At 31.0% G+C, this 27,521-nt stretch overlaps 1 protein-coding gene across 11 annotated transcripts; it reads left to right on the top strand.

Moving 5' to 3' along the window:
* The first annotated feature begins 18,209 nt into the window (after nt 1-18,209).
* Nucleotides 18,210-23,484, top strand: LOC103501245 (uncharacterized). Of its 11 annotated transcripts, none has more exons than XM_051081761.1 (7): nt 18,222-18,452; nt 18,640-18,671; nt 19,679-19,730; nt 19,950-20,012; nt 21,024-21,544; nt 22,593-22,652; nt 22,742-23,484. In XM_051081761.1, exons 5-7 carry the CDS (start codon nt 21,047-21,049, stop codon nt 23,153-23,155), a joined length of 972 nt encoding a protein of 323 aa, XP_050937718.1. In that variant the 5' UTR covers nt 18,222-18,452; nt 18,640-18,671; nt 19,679-19,730; nt 19,950-20,012; nt 21,024-21,046; the 3' UTR covers nt 23,156-23,484. The 11 variants fall into 11 exon arrangements, 10 of the variants coding, with proteins under 10 accessions (XP_050937718.1, XP_050937720.1, XP_050937729.1 ...); XM_051081763.1 differs by having other exon boundaries at nt 19,609-19,730; XM_051081772.1 differs by having other exon boundaries at nt 18,592-18,671.
* The last annotated feature ends 4,037 nt before the right edge of the window (nt 23,485-27,521 follow it).

The following is a 27,521-nucleotide window of genomic DNA, read 5'->3' as shown; positions in this document are numbered from 1 at the left end:
TATGCCCCCCCATTCTTTCAACTTAAATAATTTGATATAAAGTGTTGGATTAGAGTAGCATATGCAAATATGATACATTCATTCTTGTGATGATTTTGGTCTTTGATGTAGACATCTCCCCTCTCATTGTTTTAGAATGTTTGGGTTTCGTCTGTTTGACTAGTGTCATAATGCTTTGAAGTCGTTTATTGAGTTCGATGGTAATGAATTTGTTGTTTTAGACATGTCCCCCTTCCTTCTCATTCTTTTTTATAAAGTTTGAGTTTTATCCATTTGAGTATATTATATTTAAAGTGCCTAAGTTTCATTTTTTGCTTACATGTTTTACTTATTTATGCTGTTATATTACTTTTCAGATTGGACGCACAATGGACTTCTAATGAATATGACAAGAGTTTGGTTCGTATCTTATAATTTTTTGTTATGCACATACTTTTGGTCCAAGTAGGAATTTTTTGTTATGCACATACTTTTGGTCCAAGTAGGAATTTTTTGTTGTGCACAATACTTTTGGTTTGTAGGTGTAACTTCTTGGTTATGGCTTGGAACTAACTAGATGTAACTTAGTGCTTATAACTTATGTTGACATTACTTAGAACTATTTATGAAGATATTGAAGTTTCTTGATATATATTTCTTGTGATGAAGTTGGTATTATTGCATGTTCTTAGTGATGAGTTTTTAAGATTATTATGTTTGACATCTGATAATAGGTTTATATAATTAATCAATCAGATATTATTTTTTTATGTAATAAAATTCTTTTACTGGCGCATTCAATAACGTCGCAAAAGCATTGATTTTTATATAAAAAAAAAACTGTAGGACTTTTTAGTGGCACACTTCAACGCGTCGCAAAAGCTATTTGTAATGGTCTCAAAGTACCCTTCAGCAACAATACAATTTGTCACTAAAACATCGCCTTTAGTGACATGTTCAAAACGTCACTATAGAAAATAAATAGTGACACAAATTATGTTACTAAAAGTAAGTCTTTAGTAACGCACAAACGTCACTAAAAAATCCTCTTTCGTGGTGCAAACGCTTGCGTCGCTAAAACTTTAACCGACACGGAATCTGCGATAGTCCTAGTGACGAAGACCTTTTTGTCGCTAAAACTATTAGCGACGTGTTGTTAACCTTTAGTGACGTTTTCTGTGTGCCACTGAAAATGGAATTTCTTGTAGTGGGAGTTCTAATCTACATCGTTGTTACCTTCTACGACGATGAAACTTTTGATAATGTAATCCTAGGTTATGGGTCGACTTTCTTAAAGTATCTCATGACTCTTTCTATAGAATTCCAATGCACTATACTAGGTTTGCTTGTAAACCCATATAATAATCCTACAACATAACCTATGTTCCGGTCTAGTGCAATTAGTAACATATCTAAGACTGTCGATAATGCTCTCATACTGAGATTGGTTAACACTGTACCAGTGTTCTTGAACAATTTACACTAGATTCTTAAGAATTACATTTTGGTTTACTGTTAAAGTAATTATATTTCTTTATAATCTTTTCAATATAATGAGATAAATCCAAAGAAACTTTCTTTTTAGACCTAGTGATTTTTATACTTAAGATTACATTGGCTTCTTTTTTTAAGTATTTCATGTCAAAATTTGCACTTAACCATTAAATTTACATCATTTATGAAATGCAAGTTTGATTCAAAGATTAACATATCATCTATGTATAAGCATGTAATAATGCATAAGCTATTTTTAAACCTGTAGTAGATGCATTTGTCACTTTCATTAACTTTGAATCCTTTAGAAATGATAAGATTATCAAATTTCTCGTGTCATTTCTTAGAAGTTTGTTTCAATCAATAGAAAGATTTATCTAGTTTACAAACTTTATTCTCTTAACCATGAACTATGGAACCTTTAGGTTGTTCCATATAAATCTCTTCTTCTTATTCACCATTTAAGAAGGCGGTCTTGATATCCATGTAGTCATGTACTAAAATATTAAAGAGCTACTAAAAAAACTGACACTCCAATTAAGGCGATTCTAGTCACTGAGGAGAAGGTATCAAATAAGTAATCTATGTTTTAACCCTTATACTTGTCCATTGCTCATGAGGTTTGAGTTCCTTCCTTAGAACCCATTTGCATTCTATTGCTTTGTAGAGAAGGGGTAGGTTTACCAAATGTCAATTTCTATTTGATTCAAGAGACTACAGTCCATCGTTAATAACTTCTTGCCATGAGTTGGCATCTACTGAAGATAGAGCTTCTGTTAAATTTTATGCTTTTCTTCTACATTGTAGGTTTCGAAGTCATCTCCATAAGTCTTTAACGGTTCGAATTCTCTTTTTTCTAGGCTTAGCATCCACTTTCTTATTTGAAGTTTGAGTTATAACTAAAGGTAAACTACTAGAACTCAAACCCCCCCCCCCCAACTTGTTAGACTATTAGAGCTCAAACCCCCACTATTTCTTTACTTAAAAGGAAATCTACCCTAAAAAAAAGTCAGCGTCATTTGATTCTATGAACACTTGATTTACTAAGTCATAGAACCTATATGCCTTGCTATTGATTGGATATCCAATAAAAATACACTCATATACTCTTCTAGTAAGCTTTCTTGTTTTTAGGATATGGAATTTTAGCAAAGGCTGGACAACTCTAAGTTCTGAAATATGAAAAGTTTGGTTTTTTATTCTTAAAGACTTCATAAGGTGAAGTAGTATTCTTAGACTTTAGAATTCTATTACGAACGTACATAACACGGTTTGAATAATTTCACCCAACCAATATGGTGCAACTCCTAAACCAAGTAAAATAGCCACTACTAATTTAGATAGATTAAATCTATTTTTTTTTTCGGCTTTACCGTTCATTTTAGAAGAATAAGGTGTCTTTTTATGGATTATTCCATGTGTGATATAGAAGTTGTTAAAGGCAATTGAATCATATTCAATTCCCCTATCACTACGAAATTTCTTAATTTTTTGATAAAATTGACTTTGTTATGCATGGTGTCGGAAGAAGTTTATAATTTTTTTAATATATTTAACTTCTCACAACACTATACATAATGCGTCGGGATCGGTGCAACAACTCCCGACGCACCCCGACTGACGTCGATAGTTTTCCTTTAAAACTCATTTTTCAGATGCGTAAACAAATCTGAATCCAGTCGAAAACAAGAGGGAGGAGACACCCCAATCAATAAACGAGAGAGAGGAAGAGATTTCATAATTCCATCACCATCCACTGTCTGGTCTTCACAATCCGGTTTTCACCTTCGTCCGCCATCTGGTTCTCACTTTTGTTCGCCACCGATAAGCCATTGTTCTTTTTTTTCTTCTTTGCTTTATGGATTAGAAATATTATTAAATTTGTGATTGTTTTTGTGTTTTTTATTGTCAAGGGCCTCTCAGTGTGTTATTTTACTTACTGCCGCCGACGCCTGTCCTATCTCTTTGTTCTTTGAACTTATTTAGGTATTTTTTTTAATTTGCCCTAAAACTCTTTGTTCTTTAAAATTTTCCTAAAATTACTTTGTTTTGAAGACTTTGTTTAATGAAATACTTAGAATGTTTTGAGATTTGGTTGAATTCTCTAGAACTTTTATGTTTTTTATTAATTGTGGATTGTAGACGTTGCCCTAAATAATATCTATGTTTTTTATGTTTAGTAATTTTAGGGTTCATTTTATGGATGAATGTTGTTGGTGAATGTTATTGTTATGTACATTTTAGTTAAGGTTTGGTTGAAAAGTGTAGCTTTGATAATTTAAAGTTAGTTTGTGGTTGAATTAGATTTATATTTTATTTTGTAGGAGTAAAATAATGCATTGTAATGAATTAGTGTGTACTTCCTGTAAACACACTTTTAGATTTGTATTTGTGGAATGTTGTTGTATTTGTGCGATGTTGTTGTACTCTGTGGATCAACTTGCTACTAAGTTTACTAGTGAGTTGAAGTACTTGATAAGTACTTGAAATATCATAATATACAATTTATATTGGTGAATTCAATTACTTATTACGTAGCACTTAAATGCCATATTTTTTGAATTTTTACACATACACTGTACAGATTGCCTTAATTTCAACCAAACTTTTTAAACCGAATTTCAATAGTAGAACGTTAAAAAAAATAAATGCATAAAATAGTAAACATCATATACATATCGAACTACCGTACATACGAAAAAAAGTTTGATAAAATAAAATTACAAACAAAAGTAAAAAGTCCAAGTGAAGTAAGAAAAAATGAAGTAAGCCAGCCAAGGAAGAACAGAAACAATCTCGAGATGTCTCATAGGAGGACTCTGCAGAAGTTCTTCCTCTCTTCGTCAATCATCTCTATGAAACCGCGCATGTCGTCCATATTGTGCATAAGCTGCCTTTGGCACAACGCCCTATCCAAACTACTTAGGTTGCTCATCTTACGCAATAGGCGTAAGAATTCCTAGCGAACAAAGGTCTCATTGGCAAGGACGCGTATAAGCCACTCGGTAATGGTTCTGAGTTAGTCATTCGTACACTCCAAGGTCATATGTATCATATCAATCTTACCCTCCCGCTAGCTTCCCCACTTTCGCTTGGGTCCACTTGATCTAGGTCTATCGTCTGACGCGCGTGCAGGTTTTGATGCACGTACATCATCTTGAGACATGTCAATCTCCTAGCTGTACATGGATGAAAACGCTCAACGGATCGTTTCCATCTGGCATATCAAACCCCTCATACCCGATAGGCTCATTACACCTGACATCAACGAACGTCTCTACAAAGCGACCCGTCACCTTATCCCTTCCGAACACATATGCAAGTTTGTCATAATAGGGAAAGGATTTGTTAAGAAGACCTTTCGCTGCAAGATGTGACTACATAAAAAACAGGACCACTTAAACTACCGTTACAAAAAATATAAACTCAAACTACAATGTGCAAGTATTTTCACGTTCTGATTAGTCTGAAAATTTGATAATTATATGTATATGTGGATATAATGTATACATAATCATTATGGAAAATGAAAAGATAATTATATTTGTTGAAATATAATTATATAAGGAAAAGGTAATTGTATTTTGGAGAAAAGATATTTATTAAGGGAGAAAAAGAAAAATAATTATATTGTGAGAAAATATAATTATTTGTAAAAGGAATTATTATGTGAAAAGAATAAAGATAAATCATTGTGGAAGATAATTAATTATTTTGGAAAAAGGTAAATATTGATTGAGGAGAGAGATAAATAATTTTATTGGACGAGAAAAGATGATATATTTAACTAGGGAGAGAATAATGATTTAAATAAATAAATATATGTTTATTATTTTGTTGTTGTTGTTGTAAATAGATTAGAATGCTTAAATTGAAAAGAAAAGGAAAAAAAATATTCATTTTCTTCACTAAGATAAACCCTATCGCCGCCTACCGGTTTGGTTAAGACTGGTGACTTAAGTGAGTGTTTGAGATCTTTATTGTGGAATTTTAATACCCATTAAATGTTAATTAATTGAGACTTTAAATTAAGTTATTATTGGAATTGATTTTGGTTGCATTTCTTTGGAAGGTCCCTTTGGCAAAGGTTGTGGATTTAAGTGGTGAATTTTTCCCATCAAGGTTGAGAGTGTTTCAATATTCATTTGAGTAACTTTGATAAGCTAAGGTAATTAAATTAATAATTTGTTAATTTAATTTTAGATTTAATTTGGAGTTTTTCCATCACCCATTAAAGTTAAATTAAATGTTCAAGTGTCTAATTTTTGAAGATTTAATCTTAGAATTTTTTCAATCAAGGTTGAATTGGTTTTAATTTTAAATTTTGCATAAGTTAAATTGAGAAATTTAAGATACTAGTCAATGGTAAATTTTATTAATTAAGAATATTAAAATTTTTCCGTTACTATTTATGATCTGCTTTAATTGGGAATTGACTATCAGAAAAGGAATATTTTGATCTAATCTCAAGTAAGAGATTCTATTACTGGACTTTCGAATTAAATTTTAAGAGTTACATGTGTTTTTGTGATTATGCATTTATAGTAACTGAAAAAATGAGATGTCGTGGTTGTTGACTGATGTTACATAATGATTAAGCATGATTTATGGATTTCATGCTTTATGGACTGTTATGATTATGGATTGTTATGACTAATGATTCATGTCATGTTATGTTGATTGTTACATGCTTTTGGATTCTAGTGTGTTTATTAACTTTGTTCATTAAGCTTTTTACCGCACTTGTATTGTGATCCTATCTATGGAGTCATTCGCACGACTAGGGGTGTTTCTACGAGATCACTCGCACAATTTAGGGGTGTACTTACAGATCACATGCACAGTTAAAGGATAGTTATACTGTGTATATGGGGTCACTCGCATGACTAAGAGTGTTTCGACGAGATCACAGTACGATTAGGGGTGTACCTACGTATCAAGATATGTTTATGGAGTGTGTACCTGCGGTCACTTGCACGACTAAAAGTGTTCCCATAGGATCACTAGCACGATTTAAGGGTGTTCGTACGGTCTCACTCGCCCAGGTGTGCTCCATTGGACACATGATGTTATGATTATGTTTCTAATGGAAAGTTAACAGATCACCTAGTAGGACCAGTAATAGGTCTCTTATAAGGTACATTTAATACTCACTCTTTTATTTGTTTAATATTTTAGGCAAAGAAAGAGGATCTAGAAAACTGGCGAGGACAGGAAAGATCCATGACATGTCATATGGGGATTCAGTTTCGGTTCTGCGTTTATGTATCAGTTTTTCAGTATTTTGTTTTTAGACAATTTTTAATTAAAATTTTATCCTAATTATTCAACTTTATTTTATTTAAAGAATTGTTAGAAACCACGGGTCATGTGTTTACGGTATTTTATTGATTTTGTAAATTTTATGTCTTTTGAATAGTTATTTGATATTAATGTTATAAAAAATTTAGTTTTTCTCTTTTCAAAAAAGTGTCTTTTGTTACATGTCTTTTGAGTAATGACCTTTACTTAGCTCGAAAGTTTGGGTCATTACAATTTGTATCAAAAAGTGGATCGTATTCATAGTGTTATTGGGATAAGGTACCCACCCTTAACCCCTTAGATTATGTTTTGAACATTGATCCATGTATGCCTTTACATACCATTCAAGACTTATTAGACAGTTATGATGTTAATTATTGGATTTTGGGTCATTAATTAAGTCATGACTAATACTAAATAGTCAATAACTCTTATTTAATGATTAAAATAACACTTTATTGATTTTAGTCAAATTATAATTTACATTTACCATCTATGAGCTTTAGAATATAAAATCCAACTGAACTATGATTTATAGTTCCATCGAAGTGGACCGTGGACTTTGTACTTTTTGTACTTCAATGTAATAGGCAATAAGCACGAGAATCTCAATCACCACCAATATAACAAACTTTGGTTCTCTTATCTTATTTACCTTCTTTTTGTATGTGAGTAAGCATTTTTTTTCTTTAATTTTGTTTTGTTGTAAGAATGAGGTACAATCAAAACAAGAAAATCAAGAAAATATAATATTAAAATAATAAAATATAATATATAATTAATTAATTAATTAATTAAGAAAATCAATAAAGTAATTAAGAAATTGAAAATCTCAAATTTCTCCACTTTCTCTAACTAATTTGGAAAATCCTCCAATGTATGTCTTACTTACAAATCCACCAAATGTCACTATTTAGGGGATGTTTGGCACGCAAGTTCAAAATCAAATTCCTGAGAATTGAACACCTGTGGGCTTATCTGATGAGATTTTGATGTCTGAAAATTATGAATGCATGTGTTTGGTGCAGGTGGGAATCTGGAATTTTTTATATCTATACTTGGGTGCGAGTTTTGAATTCTTGAGTTTAGCTAATCTGTTTAGCTTAGTTTTTTTTTTTTTTTTTTTTTTTGTGAATTGTACATCCTAAATTTATCATGTATCAACATTTTAATTGATTTTTTTTTCATATTTTGTACTTCTAATTCAATTTCTGAACTCTATTGATTTTTCATGACAATAATGTAAAATTGAAAATATAGTCTTCTTTTGTTTAAGCTATACATGATGTGTTGTTTTCGTATAATGTTGTTGGAAGGAGTTTACTAGAAGACAAACTACATGATTCTTGAATCTGTTGAGCCATCGATCTTAACCATATACATTCTCGTCTAGCCTTATGAATTGCAAGAATTTCGACATGATTTGAGGAGGTGGCTATTATGGTCTGCTTTATTGATCGCCAAGATATAGTAGTTCTTTCACATGTGAATAGATAACATGTTTGAGATCTAACTTTGTATGGATCAGATAAATATCCAAAATCTCCAGAACCAACTAGGTTAAAATTTGATTTATTTCAATAAAATAATTAATCTCATATCCATTTATGCTTAATTTCATTTCAATGTCTTTTTGTTAGAGATGAACTATCTAGCTAATAAATTTACTAAAAGTGCAATATTTTGTCTTTTATTATTAACAAGATACACAAATGCACCAATTGCACTAAGATATGGTACTTCTGGACCAAGGAGTTCTTCATTATCATCTAGAAGTCGAAATATACCTTTCTTCACATCTAGTGAAGGAACTTGCATCGGAATGTACAATGGATGTGCTTTATCCATATAAAATCTTTTCAAAAAAGTTTTTGTATAAGTTGATTGATGAACAAATATCTCATTTGCTAGATCCTCAATTAAAATGATTTGCTATATTTTGCAAATGAATTATTTTCTAAACTTCAAGTTTACATTGATCTATACAAGGATCTAAATGAGACAATAATGATACATTCTATATAATTTCTTTTTCCAACTTCTTAATTAATCCTCCTCCTAATGTTAGAAAATTTGTCTCATTAAAATGATAATCAACAAATCGTGCAGTAAACACATCACCTGTCAGGGGTTCAAGATATTTAATAATTGATAAGGAATCAAATCCAAAGTAAATTCTTAGCCTCCTTGAGGACCCATCTTAGTACGTTGTGATGGAGCAAGTGGAACATATACTGCACGTTCAAAAATTCTCAAATGAGAAATATTTGGCTCATAGCCATATACTAATTTTAATATCGATTAATTGCAAACGTTTTATAAATGATTTCGCTAAATCATTTTTTGTATGAACATGAGCTACATGATGTTCAACACTTATCTCGATATACATACAATAATTATCAAATGTTTGGACTATAATTCTCGAACATTATCAAGTTAATCGTTCTTAATTATGTAATCAGAAAATTTTGCTCTTAACTTAATTTTTTGGCAAGTAATTTTATAAATGCAAGATTTCAACTTGATAATAAGCATACATATGACTATCTGCTAGATGCATCTACTAAGATCATAAAATACTCAAACCGTCCACTTGGTGGGTTAATGGGTCCACAAATATCACCATGAATTTGTTCAAAAAATGTAGGTGATTTGATTACTGCTTTAGCTGGTGATGGTCTAATTATTAATTTTCCTTGAAAGCAAACATCACATTATAATTCATTACATCGAAGAATCTTCTCTGGTTCTTCAATGGATGTCCATGTGAACTTTCAATAATTCTTCTCATCATTATGGATCCTAGATGACCCAATCGTGAACCGATTATGCCATATTGCAAATATGTGTGGATTCATGAACTTCAGTTTCATTGTTACATATGTTTCAATTACTTGTATATGAGTATAATACAATCCAGAAGATAAAGCATGCAACTTTTCTAATATACGTTTTTTATTTGAGATAGTAGATATAATATAAAGATATTTTATTCAATTCTTTCTATCAGTCTCAATATAATAACCATTGCAACGTATATCTTTAAAACTTAATAGATTTCTCTTTGATTGACTAGAGAACAATGGATTATAAATTGTAAATTTTGTTCATCTAGGCAAATTAATATTTGCTTTTCCAAACCCTTCAATCAGGTTTGCAGAACTTGATATTATATTAACTTTTGCTTCAAACATTGTCAGTTTAGAAAAATATTTTTTACTCGTCAGTATTGTGTTCGTAGTTGTACTATCTGCTAGACATATAACTTTATTGTTCATTTTTAAGTTATTCAACATAAGAAAATTATCTATGCTTCTTCATTAAATAAAATAGTTACAATTAGAAAATATATATATATATATATATATATATATATATATATATATAAATGAGAGATAAAAAAGAAAACATTAATTATTATATTAATTCATAAATAAAGCACTTGCTATTTTATCAAATATGTCAATTTTCTCTTCAGAAGATTCAAAATTTTATCACATCCAAATTTATCATACTAGATGGGCCAAATATATTAGGAAAATTACATCAAATGACAAAACAAATTTAGAAAAAGGCAGTCAATAGAACATCTTTTTTGTGTATTGCAAATATGACAAATATGACAAGTAATTAGATATATCAAAGAGCTATAAGAGGATTATCCATTTTTAAATTTACTACTTTTGCAATTTAGAAAATGTAGTGACATGGACCCTATCATAATTTTTTTTGCTATTTTTGCAAACGCCACAATATATTATCAATTTGATATGTAAAATATGCTACTCCACTTTTTTCTTTTTCTTGTGGAGCTTTTTATGACTATCATTTCACGTGGTTCTTTTGAGCTTTGAATGGTTATAACGGCCAACCACGGAAAATAATTATTTCTTATTAAGATTTACCGTGGTTATAACAATCGTCAAATTCACAACATTCACTTCAAGTAATGAGATTGTTTCAGTTGGTTAAGATTGATTATTTTCATCCACCACTATTAAGATTTACAACATTCACTTCTAGGAAATGTTGGTTCTTTAGTCGACTGATGTTTATGACTTTTTAATCAATAAATCGTCATCTCATTTAACCACGAGAAGAAATTAAGATAAGTAAATAATATTTTTCAAAATATTTCTCTCGATATTGCTACTGCAGGAGTATGTTTAAAGTATAGAATAATTGTTTTCTGATAATCATATTATTAATGACATTTCAGTGTATCAAACATTCATGATAAATAATTATTACTATTAGTATTAAATAATAGAAATTTAATATATATCAAGCATGCAAAAATATATTTATTTTATTAATTATAACAAGTAGGGGAAAGCCAACATACCATTTGGACGATTGGAGGAGACAACCTACATTTGACAGAGAAGACGACTGGAGCTCGTGCTGATAATGTGTTATAAAAACGAGACACAACCGGAATATGAAATCTGAAAAAATATGATACTAAAAAAGTAAAATATAATATAAAAATAAATAAATAATAAATGAGAAAATTAAGAAAATCAATAAAGTAATTAAGAAGTTGAAAGTCTCAAATTTAAATAATTTGAAAAATCCTCCCATGTATGTCTCACTTACAAATCCATCAAATGCCACTACTTATAGGCAATTTGACAAACATGATGTGGATTACATGAGTACCAAGAAGAGTAAGTATTTTATGGACACATGTCATATGAGTGTTGATGATTAAAGGGGTGATACATGTTGGACACTAATCTTAACAATGGATAATAGACATCTATATTTTATCTTAATATTTATAATAGATTTATAATTATTCTCATTTCTCAAAGTTCAAACCTTTGTAATTTTAAAAAAGATGACTAGGATTTATTTTTTTTTTTTTAAGTGAATGGCATAGCTACCTAGTTGAGGTGGAAGAGTGAGGATTAAAGAGTTATAGAGTTGACTGTTATGGAACCCAAAGAGTTATCATTATCAGAATGAGATAAAATATAAAATTAAGGTTGTTTAAGGTAAACTTCTTTGGCCAAACAAGTGGAACTCCTGCCCAACTGTTCAAAAAAGAGAGAGAGAGAAAACTACGTAGGGTTTGTCGTCAAAATGGAGAAAGCAAAAGGCAGTAAGCCCACATGGGTTTTATTTCACTTTCCAAGTACTCCTTCCTTCAACCTTCTCTCTTCCTCCAACAATGGAAAAGTTCACTCCCCATTGCTCTTCACTCACTTCATCTTCATCATTTTTCACACAATCACGCTTCAATCTCCCCATTTTTTCAACTCTTCTAGCTTCAATCTTCTTCCTCATCACTCTCCGTTTCTCCCCTTCCTTCTTCACTCTCCTCCTCCTTCTTCTAGTCCCTGCCACTCTCTTCCTCGCTAACAGAAAATCATATTCCCTTGACCACCACCTGTTCGACGAAAAGTCTCATACAACACCCATACAAGAATCCGCCACACATATCGGAGAACACTCTTCTTCCGATGATGAAACTAGTTGTAGTAGCAGCAGCAACAGCAGTAATGATGGTGGATTGGGAAGTGGAGATTTCAAGTCCGATCTCTGGATGCATTTGGACGAACTGACTCGGAATCTTCCGTTGTCTGAGGATTATTCGAGTTCCGAAGATGACGACGACGATAGCTTGATTGAAATTCCTCTTCTTCCAAACTCGAATGGGATTCGGAATCTTGAAACGTGTTTGCCTAATTTGTTACCAGATTCTGTTTTGAGACAGCATGGATTTGTTGAGCTTTTGGAAGAGATCAATGAGGAAGATAACTTGATTGAGATCGATATTTCCAAAGGTTTCAACCGATTTTCCACTGTTTGCAATTGAAAGGGGATCGATCGATCTCAGTCAGGTACAAAATCTGATCAGAAGTGGAATCAGTAATGCGTTGGGTTAAGCAATTAATTTGTAATTTGATGATATTTTTGTTCATTCTTTTCCTTTTCCTTTTCCTTTTTCTTTTTATTTTCCAACTGTTTTAGTTCTTAATTTGATTCTCTGATGATACTTTATTAGAGCTTTTTTAATCCGTACACAAAATTACCTCTACACTTTGCTCTTCCTCAAAAATACTCCTACACCACATTAAAAAGTTTCAAATCTTATATTCAATGCTCTTTCATAAATGTTTGGAAACTATAGAAATTCTTTACAATTTTAGACATAATATAAATCAATTACCATATCTTTTCCTTCTATCATAGATTTGATTTCATTAATATGTAAAAGAAAAAGAAAATTAGTACTACCTATTACATTTTTTGGATTGTATGTCTAACTTTTTCTTTGGGGACAACAATGATTCAAATCACAAACCTCAGGTTAATCAAGCTAAGCTAGCTCTTGTTCATGCAACAGTAAATATTTTTCATACTATTTTAATTTTAATATTGGAAACTTTAATTTTTAAAAAGGTCTTACCTTATTTTTCTTTTCTTTTCTTTTCTTTTCTTTTCTTTGTTAAAATATGTCGATGTGGAACATGTGTAAAATTTTCTAAGTTTTCCTTAAAAATAGAGTGTTGATCCAAGTATTGACGTTAGGATCACAGGCCACATCATTCAAGTGCTAATTCTTGTAAATAGTTGAAACTTATAAAAGAAATGTAAGGATATTTTCTAAACAAAAGCTAACATATTTAGGGTTTTTTTTTTTTTTTTTTAATGAAAAAAGTTAACCTCTTATCTGTTTGAAAATTTCGAAAAGGTTTAATTTATGTGTAAATTAGTGGTAATTAAGAACATTAGAGCTGATAACCTTTCTTTATTTATTATGTCAATTTGTGTTGATAAAGTGAAGGAAATGGAGACCTTTTTGTGATTCCAATAGGGCCGGGTCATCATGATGACCGTTTGTCGTCTCACGAGAATTTTGGCTAAAGTTTAAAAGAAAAATTGGATATAAAGAACAACACTATCCAAAAATAAAATTTATTGCATTTCATTTTTATACGAAGTATATACATCTATTAAATATTTTGTTTTTTTAACCATTTTTCTTATATATATTAAATGTCATCTTATCATATTTAATAAAACTAACCAAAATATTTACAAATCAAACAAAATATTACCATTTATCTAAAATAGATATTGATAAATTAGTAGATTATTAGCGTATATTATTGATAAACATTAACAGATGACACATGGGTATTGTTTAGTTGAAATATCATTTTCCATGTGTGCTAGTTTGTATAGTTCATATATATAAATCAATATAAGGTTACTTTTTCCATAAATCATAAAGTTAGTCTTGTAATTGTTTACCGAAATTGGGAAAATAATAATAATGTTCATGCAAGAAAAAATGCCACGTAAATATATGCTTCTAAATTTATAATCGACAACATAGGAAAAGCTAGAAAAAGAAAACATTATTATTGTGGATTACTTTTAAGATTCATTAAAAGTAGAAGGATATATTTAATCCATTAAAAGTAAATAGGAGTTAAGTAAAAAGAGAAAATGGTAAAAAAAACAAATATAAATAATAACAGGGGTTTTTTAAAAAATATAAAAAATCAACAAAGTATTTATACTTTGAACAATTCCAAAAACAAAAACAAAAAAAAGCCTAGAAGCCCATCATATAAAATACAAAAAATGCTTCGTCAACAACGTGTCGTAATATATTCACGATCGTTTAGATTTGGTTATGGTTTGGTACACAATTGTTTAGATATGACTACAATTTATTTTTTCAATTCTATCGTTTAATTTGATTACGTTTAAATTTAGTTACATAATCATTTAGATTTGGCTAAACGATTTTTTTTAATTCTTTTGGTACACGATCGTTTAGATTTATCTACCGATAATTTATTTTTTTTACATGATCGTTTAATGACTACTCTAATCTAAATAGTTTTTTTCAAGTTTTTTTATTCACGATTTTTTAGATTTGCTATTTTTTTTGTACACGGTCGTTAAGATTTGGTAACCAAATCTAAACGACATAAAAAAAAGAGAGGAAAAGAAGAAAGACGGTGGAAAGAAATCAGAGTGAAAAGAAGAAGAAGAAAGACGATGGAAAGATTAAATGACGTAAAAAAGAATCAGAAATGAAGAAAGACGATGAAAATATTAGACGACGTAAGAAAGAATAAAAAAAGAAGAAAGACGATTGAAAGAAATTGTAAAATAAGAAAAGAAAAATACGATGGAAAGAAATCGCAGCGAGAAAAGAAGAAAGACGATGAAAAGATTTAACGACGTAAAAAAATAATTGAAAAATAAGAAAGATAATGGAAAGAAAATGCAGGAAAAAAAAGAAGAGAAAAAGAAGAAAAATGATCAAAGAAATCATAGAAGAAGACGATGAAAGAAATCGCAGAGGAAGACGATAAAAGAAATCGCAAGAAGAAGACGATTTCATCGAGAAAGAGAAGAAACATGGGAGGGCAAGCTTAGAATATTTAAAAAATGGATAAATTTTATATGTTTTATTACACGGGTTAAATAGTTTAGTACTTTATTATATGCACGTAAGTTTTCCTAATAACAATATACTTAACTTCATAAAATATAATTAATTTTGTTTTTAATAACTTTTTCTCATAGAGTTTAAATAATTTATCTTTTTCTTTTTTAAAAGAAATTCCATAAAACAAATTTATGTTATAAAAGCTTCTATCTAGATATCCAAATAAAACATAATTGAGTATTTAAATCGATAGATTTATAATAAACAATAAGAAAATCATAATTTGTTTTTTAGTTAATTTTAAATAGATGCAATTATTAGTTGAATTTAGATGGATACCATCTAATATTTAGGACCATAGATTGATATTATGAGTCTAAAAATTAAAATTGATATACGAAAATAACATTAGAAGGAAAGTAGAAAGAGAGGAAAGAAAAAGAATGCACCAGCCGGGAATCGAACCCGGGTCTGTACCGTGGCAGGGTACTATTCTACCACTAGACCACTGGTGCTTCGATGTAATACTGGCAAACCAGTACACATTTAATTTAAGAATACGTTATTCTTTAACGAATGTGAATGAAATTTTTTATGATACAAAGGAAGAGCGTCCTATTTTACTAAAAAGAAGCCATTACAGCCCTAATTAGCATAAGTCCGAATTGACCATAGAAACATACAATAACACTATATATATATATATATATATATATATATATATATATATATAAAGGTTAGGAAGGATTGCCAATAATTCAAATATGGATATCAATAAAATCTTTGGATGTCTAAATTTTACAGTAGATTTTGATGGAAATATTGATACAATCAGTTTCAATAGATATATGTTAGAAAAAATTTGAAGAACAAAATATTTAATTAGTAAATAAGCGGTCATTTGTAAATTTTAGAAAATAAATACACGTCTTTGAGAATTTTATTAATTTCGGAGAAAGCGGTGAATTTTAGAGAAATTAATTTTTGAGGAAATTCTTATTTTCGTAATTTATAATTTTTTAAAAAATTTTAATTTAACTTGTTTATAATATTTGTTTTATTTATATTATATATTCGAGTTTCCATTGTGCCATATTTTTACAACAAAATGAACACTTTTAAGCAAGCTAACATATTTATTATTTATATTATATTAGTGGTATTCTAATGCTTATTTTTTTTTTTGGATTTTTCATGATATAACTTTACCCCTCATATTGATATCCAACCTATCAAAATTTAGAAATATATATTTACACATCGATGAAAATTTACTATCACGAGAACAAGTATAAAATATATTGAAAAGTACTTGGATTTAGAGTGCATTTTTAAAAATACCTAACATTTTTGGAAGGGAGATTTTGAAAATTTGCATTCCATTTGAAATTTATTTAATTTTAGTCCAAACTTTAAAAGAAAAGTGTTTAGTTTTGAATATTCAATTTTATGTAAATATGTTCTTCAATTCTTGAAAAGTTTTTTAAGTCTAAATTTTACGTTGAACAAATTATTTAACCTCTAAATTTGCGTTGAATAAGGGTTCAACTTAACTAATATTCTTAAATATTTCCTAACCAACTAAATATAAAGTTAGAAGTTTACAGTGTAATTGGATTTAATAATTCAAAATTATATTTACGAATGTTATTAGTTGATTTTATTAAAAACAAAATTTGAGCAACGTAAGTTAAATCAAGTTTAATTGGGAAGAAAACAATAATAAAGGCACTTGAACATAAAAATCTTCTTGGACTACTTACTTTAATTCCATATTTGATAATATGAGGTTACATCTCAAAATCAATTGGCAATTTGAGTCTCTTGATTTTTTCAATGTGGGGCTCTCAACATCTCAACATATCCGCTCGAGATGGTGCTTCTTTGAGTTCATCAATCTTGGATCGAATACCTGTGTTGGGTTTAATGGGCTTTGATACCATATTTGATAATATGTGTTAATTATATATCGGTAACATATTAAATGGTTTGAGCTTAGAGTTTGTCTAATCCTCAACCTCAACCTTCATGTATTGATAGTAAAAATCTTTGTGCTTGTCACTGAGACATTTGGTTTGATAGCCATCGTAGAACTTGGGAGGAGTTTGATGTTGATATGGTTTTAAAGGGAGCCTAAATATTGTGAATGTGAGGGGATTTCACTCTTAGAGGAGCTTAAGCATAATATATTGAGGAGATCTCATATAAAGCTTGAAGAAACATAAAGAGGAGCTCAAACGTAGGGGGAACCTAAGTTGAAACGTTGAAGAGCAAGCTAGACAGAAGTCGCTGAAGATGGAGTCTGTCATAATTGTTAAACTTTTTATATAGTGATGTTTCATTCTACTAGGTGCACTACCTCTTACACGTGGGTTATCAATTGTTTGTTATTATTTTTCTCCTTACTTTCATAATCGCCCTCTTGTTGTATATATTCTTATAACATCATGGTTGATATTCTGTCCACTACCAGATCAACCAGCTTTTTCAATACGGAAGTAGAGATGTCCACGAGCGAGGATGAGGGTGCCACTTCCCGCCCCCCTACACCATTTCCCACCACGAGGAACGGGGTGGAGACTCCTCCGCGAGGATTTCACGGAGATCAGCTTTCATGTATTTGAGATTTGATATATATATATATATATACTTTTCAGGATGGAGCGAGGGATCGGGGAATGTAAATGGAGAAAAATAATCCCCACTCCCTCCCCATTCTCCGTGTATTCAAGCATCTCTCGCCTCGTTTGGGGTAGGTCTCTACTGGGCCCCAACCCCCGAGTTAAATGGACATCCCTATGTGGAAAATCTTTAAACACAAAACACATTTGTTTCATTTTCAAAGTTGAAAATGAAAAATTGAATATTTTGTAGACACCTTTCAACTTTAGACAAATTCAAAAGTTCGAATAAACGAGTATATTTTATTATTTTAATTAATAACAAAAAATTGAATTTTGGTTGTCCCATTTTGATAATTATATATATCATTAATCCGGTTTTGAAATGTGATTGTTCAGTAAAACGTTGTTCCTCTTCCTACTCCGCTCCCCCAACTCCGAATTCATGAATTCATGGATTCATTATCATTTTCATTTTCAGAAGAATGTAACTCTTAGTTTCTCTTTTCCAATCGGAGTCTCTCATTGGTGGATTCAATCGTGAACTCCATACAATCTGTTGCTTCCAAGTGTTCAAGAACTAGTTGTCGACATCCTCACCACCATGCTCAACAATCTGTTCCAATTAAGAGGTAATTACTCTTGTTTTCATCCTCTCGCTTTTCCTGTTTCATTCCTACTTTCTATGTTGTATACCAGCCCCTCTTAAATCATGATCTATTTTGCTTCTAAATTTCAATTGAACAAAGTTTGTCGCTTGTTCTTTATAAGCTACCTCTCCATCTTTCTTCAAGCCTTCTATTACATCTCTTATCGCAGCTCTGCCTCTGTCGAAATGTCGTTCCATATCGGTGAGAATACAATCTTCATTTTTCTTTCTTCATTTCCTTGTTTTAATCCTCCTTCAATAGGTTCGTTTAATCTTCTTTATTGCCTATGTCTTCCTACTGTTTGAGTAAATTACACAATGAAATAAATAGGAAGATATTTGGACTAGAAGAACTACGGAGGAAAAAAGCTCAGTTGTTTTAGTCTCTTGATTGAAAAGCTATGCTACTTTTAACTTGAGAATGTAATGAGTTGAAGTTACTTTTTTCTATATGGAGCATGAACAACTACTGCGTTGAAAATATTATAAAATAAATATGTTTTTTTGTTTCTCAAAATAGACCGCATGTATACAAATTTGCGCAGTATCGCTGCCTTCTCTACCTGAAACTTGTTGTCATGAACTCTCAATACTTTATAATATTGATTCTTGTTTCTTCATATGCTTTTCTCGTTTAACGCAAATTAGCCTTGTTATTTTGTAAAATTTTTAGGCCAATAGATAGTGTAGAACAATACCTTTGGCTGGTGTGTACACTACTTGTAACTTAAATCTATTGATCAAAGGATGATTTATCAAATTTCTGATTTACTGGAGTGGCTCCATTATTTGAACTTTTAACAATCTTTGCTCCAATAGTTTGGTGAAGTGGAAAATTATTCAACTTTGATCATAGCCCCTGCACGTGTTCTTCTTTTTTCTCTGTTTTTTTTTTCCTCATAAGATTTGTCATTCCTTCTTTATTTAAGCCAAAAATGAGGTTTTCTGTGATTAGTGAACCTATTTGGTTATAAATAGGATGGACACATTGTTTTTTTATTAAATATATGGAGATTATGTTATCTTTTTGTAACCACAGCATTTCAACCATCTATTTTCCACTTGATTGATTTTAGTTTCTAACTTTTAACTTTTTTAACGTGTAATCTTATTTAACAATTGTTCTATAAATTTTGTAGATTGTAGCTTGTACAATGTCATTTTGAATTTGTACCATGATGCTTACATTTGCACATTAAATCACTGCAGGCTTTTGGCTTCACTCATTAGTCTTCACGAGGTTTAGTGTCTCTGGACTAAGGTTTGTTTGCTCCTCCGATGGTTCATAAAACTAATTTCTAGTTTCTTAGAATCGTTGATGGTTACTTTTCTGATTGGCTTAAGCTTTCTCTTAATATTAAATTTTAGTCTTTTTTTTGTTAAAAATCTACGAGTTCGACCTTGTTTTTGTTTTCTAGTTGTAATTTTTTAAGGTTTTAATTGTAGCATATCTAGTAATTCATACCAGTACTCTTTACAGGTAGAGGAGAAGCTGAAAGACTAGAAAAGGATAAAGCATTTGCATTCTACATTGAAGCTCAAGGTTAATAAAATTATTCGTGGATTATTGTCTGGGAAATTAGATGGTCTCTCTTTTTTTTTTGTTTCTTTTTGTTTTTGGATTGATGTTGTATATTTGATGTGATTTTGGTACGTTTGGGTTATGTACTTCCTACTATACTCAGATTAGGGTCAATGACTATGAGTATATAATAAATTTAGGTATATAATTTTAGTCTTGAACATTATCAGTATGGTTTGGATCAAGATTTGAGATTCTGTGTACAGTCTTGGAGTGGCTCGACAGTTATGTATTTCGTATTGCAAAGTCTTTGTGGCAAGTAATTAGTATTTATTCATAAGGTTGGATTTAATCTTTATGGTTTAGACACTTTTCATCTGGTCAATATAGTTTAGTGTGAGGGAGAGATGGGAACATGAAAGGGTTTAGTTTCTGTATGGTTTCAATCCACGGTAGCACCTACCTAGGAATTAATATTCGATGAGTTTTCTTGACACTCAAATGTTGTAGGATCAGGCTGATTGACTTGTGAGATTAGTCGACGGGTGCGTTAGTTGGTCCAGACATTCATGGACATTATGTATATATATATATATATATATATATATATCTTTTTGGTTTAGACACTTTTCATCTGGTCGATATAGTTTAATGTGAATGAGAGATGGGAACTTTGAAGGAGTTTAGTTTCTGCTTTCTGTTCATGAATAATGGTTTATAAGCTATAGTAATACACTTCACATTCTGGTTGTTGTTGTAGATCCTTGAACCCACTTTACATTCTGGTTGCATGTCTCTTCTCCACTTTAGCATCTCAATCTTTTGTTTGCATTCATCGTTCTTTATCTACTTAATTCACCAATTTACATGGAGAGTTCTGGGTCAGGATTTGCTACAATCAGTAATGTCTATTTTGTGCTAGGGAGATCAACCTAGAAATTAATACCATATAGCCGATGAAAACATCTAAATTCTGATTGATCTTCTCTGTGCATCCATTGTTATTATTAAGTTTATCATTTTGACTTGGAGATTTCAGGTTCTTTTCCTGAGTCATGGAAGATCGTCAAAGCAAGAGAAGCTCCAGAACGTCCATTATCAAAGGCCTAAATGCTTCAATTCGGCCTATGAACATTCAAATGGACAATCACTTGGTAATTGGGGGAACCAGACACTATCACCAGGAAACTAACTGTAAAAGTCCGACAATCGTCGATTGTTACAATATTATGAATCACTATGCTAGCAGCACTTCTGGAAGCAATAGCTTTGGTTCTCGGGGAGCAGGGTTGTCATTATCACCACTTTCGGCGATTGAGAATTTGGAAACACCACCTGTAAAGTCTCCACAAATTTATGGAACTCCCATGAAGGTCGATGAAGAAGTGATAGTAATGGATGGGATTTTGATCAGTTCAATTCATGGGGAAGCAAAGATAGTGAGGTCTCCATTAGATTCTGGAAGTGGTGGAGGGGGGAAAAATCAATACAGATCGGACATTTGCCGCTACTGGGAGGATTCTGGTAGCTGCCGCTTTGGCAACAAATGCCAGGTTAGTTATTTTGTCCCAACCGTATTGATTTGATCTGAATTATTGTCTCTGCAAATTTATTGGCCTTTTGTTTATTACCTAAAGGACACCTTACCTCTGCCTTGAGATTTGATTGCTAATATAAGACAAATGGATAAAAAAAATATTTACTATTTTAAGGAATGGTATGATTAAAGATTAGTCGTTCGTGTTCGAGTTTAATTGGTGAAATTATGTAATGTTGGTTAATTTTCCATTTATTCTTGTTCATGTGGGTAGACTGAATTAATTTTTATGCATATCCCACTCCGAATTTTGTTTAAAATTTGGTCTCAGATAATGAGCTCAGTTCTAATGTGTTGATATATAGAGTGAAACAGTAGGGTGGCTGCAAAATTTGATGCACTTATGTGTTATCACAAGTTATTAGGTTAGCAGATAAATGAACCTATACCTTTTTCAAAAGTTGGATTAAGCATATACTTTTGGATGCCCAACATTCCCTTTCCATTGGTTGGATTCCAGTATCTATGGATCACCGACATCATGTGCTCTTGATTTCTAATAATGGATATGTTATTCAATTTCTTGGGTATATAATTAAAATTTTGGGGGATAGGGACTTGGGATTGGATCTTCCTCCTATTTAATACTTTCAAGTAATTAGATTGGCTGATTTTTTTTCCAAGAATAGGACCAAAAGCTCTCTATCTCTCTAAAGTGTAGTTAATTGAATATTTTGTTTAGTTACTTATCATTCACCGAAAAGTTTGGGGCCCTTTTTAAATTTTTATGTTATTGTCTTGTATTTGTTATGGTGTATATATACTGGAAAAAGTTTGATTCGAGAACCTCATAGCTATTTTAACACCATATAAAACTATAATTAAACTCAAAAACTTAGATATTATAGGTTAAATTGTTAATCACAGATCACAGCATGCTTTAAACTTCCCTAATAATATTTTCAACCATACATGTTGAAATAAATTAACGGGAAATATCTTTGATTTGCTAATATTATACGGTAATTGATATAATTTTTATGAATTGTATTTTCTGTTTGCAGTTTGCGCATGGAAAGGAGGACCTTCGGCCAGGTCGTTTACCAGTTAGAACCAAGACTAAGGTACCATTGACATCTAATAAATTAAATACACTACAGGTTTTGTTCGGATAAAAGACACTTTTAGATTTGCATATTCTTCGCCACTACAGTTCAGCGAAACGTATGGTTCCAAGTTCCGCAACAATCATTCACTATCAGGAATATCTGCGACAACCACAACGCAATCAAACTCAAACTTGGTAGATACAATCACCAAAACTGAACTAAGCAAAAGAGAAGGTCTTACTCCAACATCCTCGACATTAAAACGGCAAACGAACACTAACCCTACCCTTATTTCGACCATTTCTATCATCGATTGGTCGCCTGAAGATGATGGGATCAAAGATTGGTCGCCTGAAGATGATGGCATAAAAATTGTTGTCCCCGGAACAGAGTCGACAAAAAGAGAAGATGTAAACCAACACATCCATGAGGTTCTTTATGGTTCCACCACTGAGAGGACTAAAAAGAGACTCCCAGTTTTCAGTCAACTTTGCTCTGAAGAACTACAAGAAGAATAAGCAACACCAAGCTCTTTTTCATTATCAAATTGCACATTATTCTCATAAAAACTTTCTCTCATATTGGTTTACACCATTTTGTTTTTAAAACAGGTTCATATAGTATTCATCGGTCATAAAAGAAGAAATTAGGTAGCCATTACTTAGTTGTAGCTGTATGTAAAATGAGTGAAAACAATGATCTGAGTGGTAACTCACTATTTCGTTTGCATAAGGCTCTGGTGAAGTCGATGATAAATACTAAATTTGGGAAGAAAAATGAATGAACGGGAAGTAATGGAACTTCACGATTTACTAGATAAAATACATGTTTATCGGTATTCTTTTCATATTGATTTTGATAATATTGGTATGACCTCGTTACATTTAAAATCTTCTCGAACATTTGATGAAAAGTTTTCATTTTTGGTTCACCTAAACAGTTGAGAACATTGTTTTGAGATGAGATGATATCATTAATTTTAAAATTATAACAGAAGTATAAAGGAGCTTTTACCTACCTACAAATATCTAGGAAACTTAAAAAAGTGGGCCTCTCTTGGTTTATGTTTGGGATGTTTACATAAGGAATCAATTGTGAATCTTGACATCTTTTATTATATTGAATCCTGTCTAATTCATTACAAGATAGGTGTTCTTATTATTAGATTATATGACTCATACCATATATTTTTTTTTCGGGTCTTTTAAAAAATATAACAGAGTGACAAAATATTTATACTGTATAGAATAATTTTGAAAACGGAAAAAGTTCCCTAACCCACGGTAAAACATACCAAAAATGTTTTGTCAATCATATCGTCAACAACGCGTGTAATATATTTGGTCAAATATACGATCATTTAGATTTGGCTAAGGTCTGATACACGATCGTTTAGATTTGACTCCAAATCTAAATGATTTATTTTTTTAATTCTATTGCTTAATTTGGCTATACGATCGTTTAAATTCTATTGCTTAATTCTATTGCTTAATTTGGCTATACGATCGTTTAAATTCTATTGCTTAATTCTATTGCTTAATTTGGCTATACGATCGTTTAGATTTGGTTACACTATCGTTTAGATTTGATCGTTTAGATTTGGGTTTAGATTTGGTTACACGATCGTTTAGATTTGACCATGTAAACGATTTTTTTTTCAAAATTTGGTAGACAATATTTTAGATTTGACTATCCGAATTTTTTCAAGATTCTTTTGTTACACAATCATTTAGATTTGTTTACGCGATCGTTTATTTTTTCAAGATTCTTTTGCTATATAATCATTTAGATTTGGCTAAACGTTTTTTTTTAATTCTTTTGCTATTTAGATTTGTCTACACGATCATCTTTTTTTATAATCGTTTAGATTTGGCTATCCCAATCTAAACAATTTTTTTTCAAGATTCTTTATACACACGATCGTTTAGATTTGGGTAGCCAAATCTTGAACAACCAAATAATAGTTTGAAAAAAAAAAAAAGAAACAATGGAAAGAACTTGCAGCGAAGAGGAAAAGAAAGAAATTGCAACGAAGAGAAGAAGAAAGATGGAAAGGCAAACTTGAAATATTTAAAAAATGACTAACTTTATGAGCTTTGTTACACGGGTCGTAAATATTCTAGTGGTTTGTTATATTTATGATTTTTTTTAATTTACACAATCCCTTGCTCTCATTTGACTTTTTATTATTTGTTAGATTTCCTCTTGCCTCTCCTTCCACTTGACTTAAGGTGTCCATTTACCTTGCGACCTGTGGGAACCTGTCCCAAGAGAGGGGATGAATCTTGGATTGAGTGGGGATGGACGATGGGGGAGAGACCTCGTTGACTAACTAAACAGAGACAGATTTCCCCATCTTGTCTCGATGAAAATATGTGTGTGTATGCATTTTTGTTTTAATGAATATATATGTGTGTGTGAGTGCATCGTGTCTCAATGGAAATGTGCGTGCATACGTGTACACATTTGTGTTTTTATTCGAAAGATTTTGGATTAATCATAAATTGTTATGTTTTTTCAAATTACTGCCGAAATTACAAATCATCAAAGTTTGAATCAATTAATGGTTGACATGTGTCCCAAAATGAAATTGAAGACATAAATTAGTCAATCTCGATAACATCACTCGTTTTCTTCACGAGATTGAAAAAAATAATTTGGTCAATTTGATATTATTATTTAGGTTAAAGTGAGTTTAAAAATATGTTTAATTTAGTTAAAATATTAAATAAGGCCCAAATAGTTAGTTTAAGGGGTTTTAACTAAAAGAGTCTAAATAAAGGCCTCTATTTACATGTTGGACCTTATGTTGCCATATTTTTCATAAATGTCCTAATGGGTTACAATTTTAGACAAATGTTTAGCTCAAATGCCCAAACGTGGGAACCACTTTTTTTTTTTCAAATTTTGGGAAGACTTCCCTTTTTTTAGAACATTCCAAATAGTGGTCTTCTTCATTCGAAAATCTACTGGGAACATCCTTCTTCCATCTTCTGTGTAAATCTACCGGCTAGAGCAGACAAGTTTCGACGAAAGGCTAAAGCAAATAAGCTTTGGCGAAGAGTTCTGTAAGTAAGGGTCGTTTATGGTTATATACAAAATTTGTCAGAGTATATTATTTTGTATATCGAAGAAATTTGAATGTTCTGATACCGAAATCAAACCTCTTCTCTAACTTTAGTGTGTCTGTGGACAAATTAGGGTTTCTTTTGAAACGGATGAGTAGAAATTGTATATTTCGGCTGCACAATATCGTATCGGTAAGAACTATGTGCTTCGTGAACTGAAAAATTGTTGGGGAGAATTTCTGTTTACTGTTAAATCAACATGCATGTCGTTTTATCTATGTTAATGTTAACAAATTAGGGTATATGCAATGTTAATGTTAACATTCCAGGAATTATATTAATGTTTTACTGATAAAGTCCATGTACTTATGTAGTGATATTGGTACTATATGTCTATATGATAACAACATGTTTATATGCAGTTGAAAGTAGGGTTCATAGAAGCAAAAGAGTGCTTGGCTCAAGTTCTAGGTCAAGAAAGTCAAACAAAGATGATCCCATTGTAATAGATGATGCACAGGTGAACTATATATGCTATTTTGTCACTCTTGATAAAACTTATACAATACTTATTATATGAAAGTATCTAATATATAAATGGTATATATCATACAGGATGAAAACATGAGCAAGTATGATCTTCAGATTATAAAGAGAGATATGATGACTGCCCCATTGATTATCCTTCTCTAGCATTGGTGTTTCCAGGAGATGAAAATTATGACCTAACAAGACCACATGGAACACAAATAGTACCGTATGAGGAAAAAGGAGAGGTAAAACTAGACATTGTGTGAAACACTGAAAACCAAAATGCCAAGATATAAAGAAGAGATATTTTTCTCTATAAGTAATAGTGTAAGAATAACCCGAATAACCCGACAACACGAACTACCTAACCCATATTATATGGGTTGGTTATGTTAGTTTAAAATGTGGGTTGAGTTGAGTTGAGTTGAAAATTTTGATTTTTTCGGGTTGGGTTAGGTCTTGGGTTGTTGAAAAATTCGAGTCAATCCATCCGAACCCGAATTAATATATATATATATATATATTATTTAATAAAACTTAAAATAAAACATTAAGTCAGACAATCCTATTCTCAATCTCTTTCTCTTTATTGCTTGTTCACACATCTCTTCTCAGCCGTTCGTCTCCCTCTTCTCAATCTCTTTATCTTTTCACTTATCAAGTTTTCAATCGTCTGACTCATCTCCCTCTTCTCTTTATTGTTGTTCTTAGTCCTTTCCCTCTTCTCTTCATCGTGCTGTCTCCTTCTTCATCGTGTTTTCTCTCTCTTCATTGCACCGTCTCCTTCTTTATCGCCCCTTCATTTCACATTGCATCATCTCCCTCTTAGCTGTCTCTCTCCGGTTCTCCTTTCGAAGGCCATCCCTCTTAGCTCTCAGTCTTCCTGCAATTCTCCTTCCGGTGGCTAACAAGTTCTACCCTAAAATTATTTAGGCTGTTTTTTCTTTGTATTTAACTAAACTGCTAGTTACCCATTTGCTTTCCTGAATCATAATCTTTGTTTCACTTACTAATCAAACCTTAATACAAATTTTTTTGATAAAACAATAGTTATGAATTGAATATTTTCTAGTTGTTACTAATTATTGTTAATTATTAAATATATTTTAGGAATATATTCAAAAGGAGAATTTTATATAAACTATAAGATCTTAAAATTTGTAATTATTGTATGAGCACCGATTATTGTTTATTGCAAAAATTAAACTTTAATTTTCAACGCTGTGGATGTTTATTTTGATGGACTATGGAGATTATAGTATAACAGATCTTGAAATCTACAACT

This window comes from Cucumis melo, chromosome 1, assembly GCF_025177605.1.
Source record: "Cucumis melo cultivar AY chromosome 1, USDA_Cmelo_AY_1.0, whole genome shotgun sequence".
NCBI lineage: Eukaryota > Viridiplantae > Streptophyta > Magnoliopsida > Cucurbitales > Cucurbitaceae > Cucumis > Cucumis melo.
The sequence above is the reverse complement of the archived record's forward strand: the minus strand, read 5'-3'. Positions and strand labels throughout refer to the sequence as shown.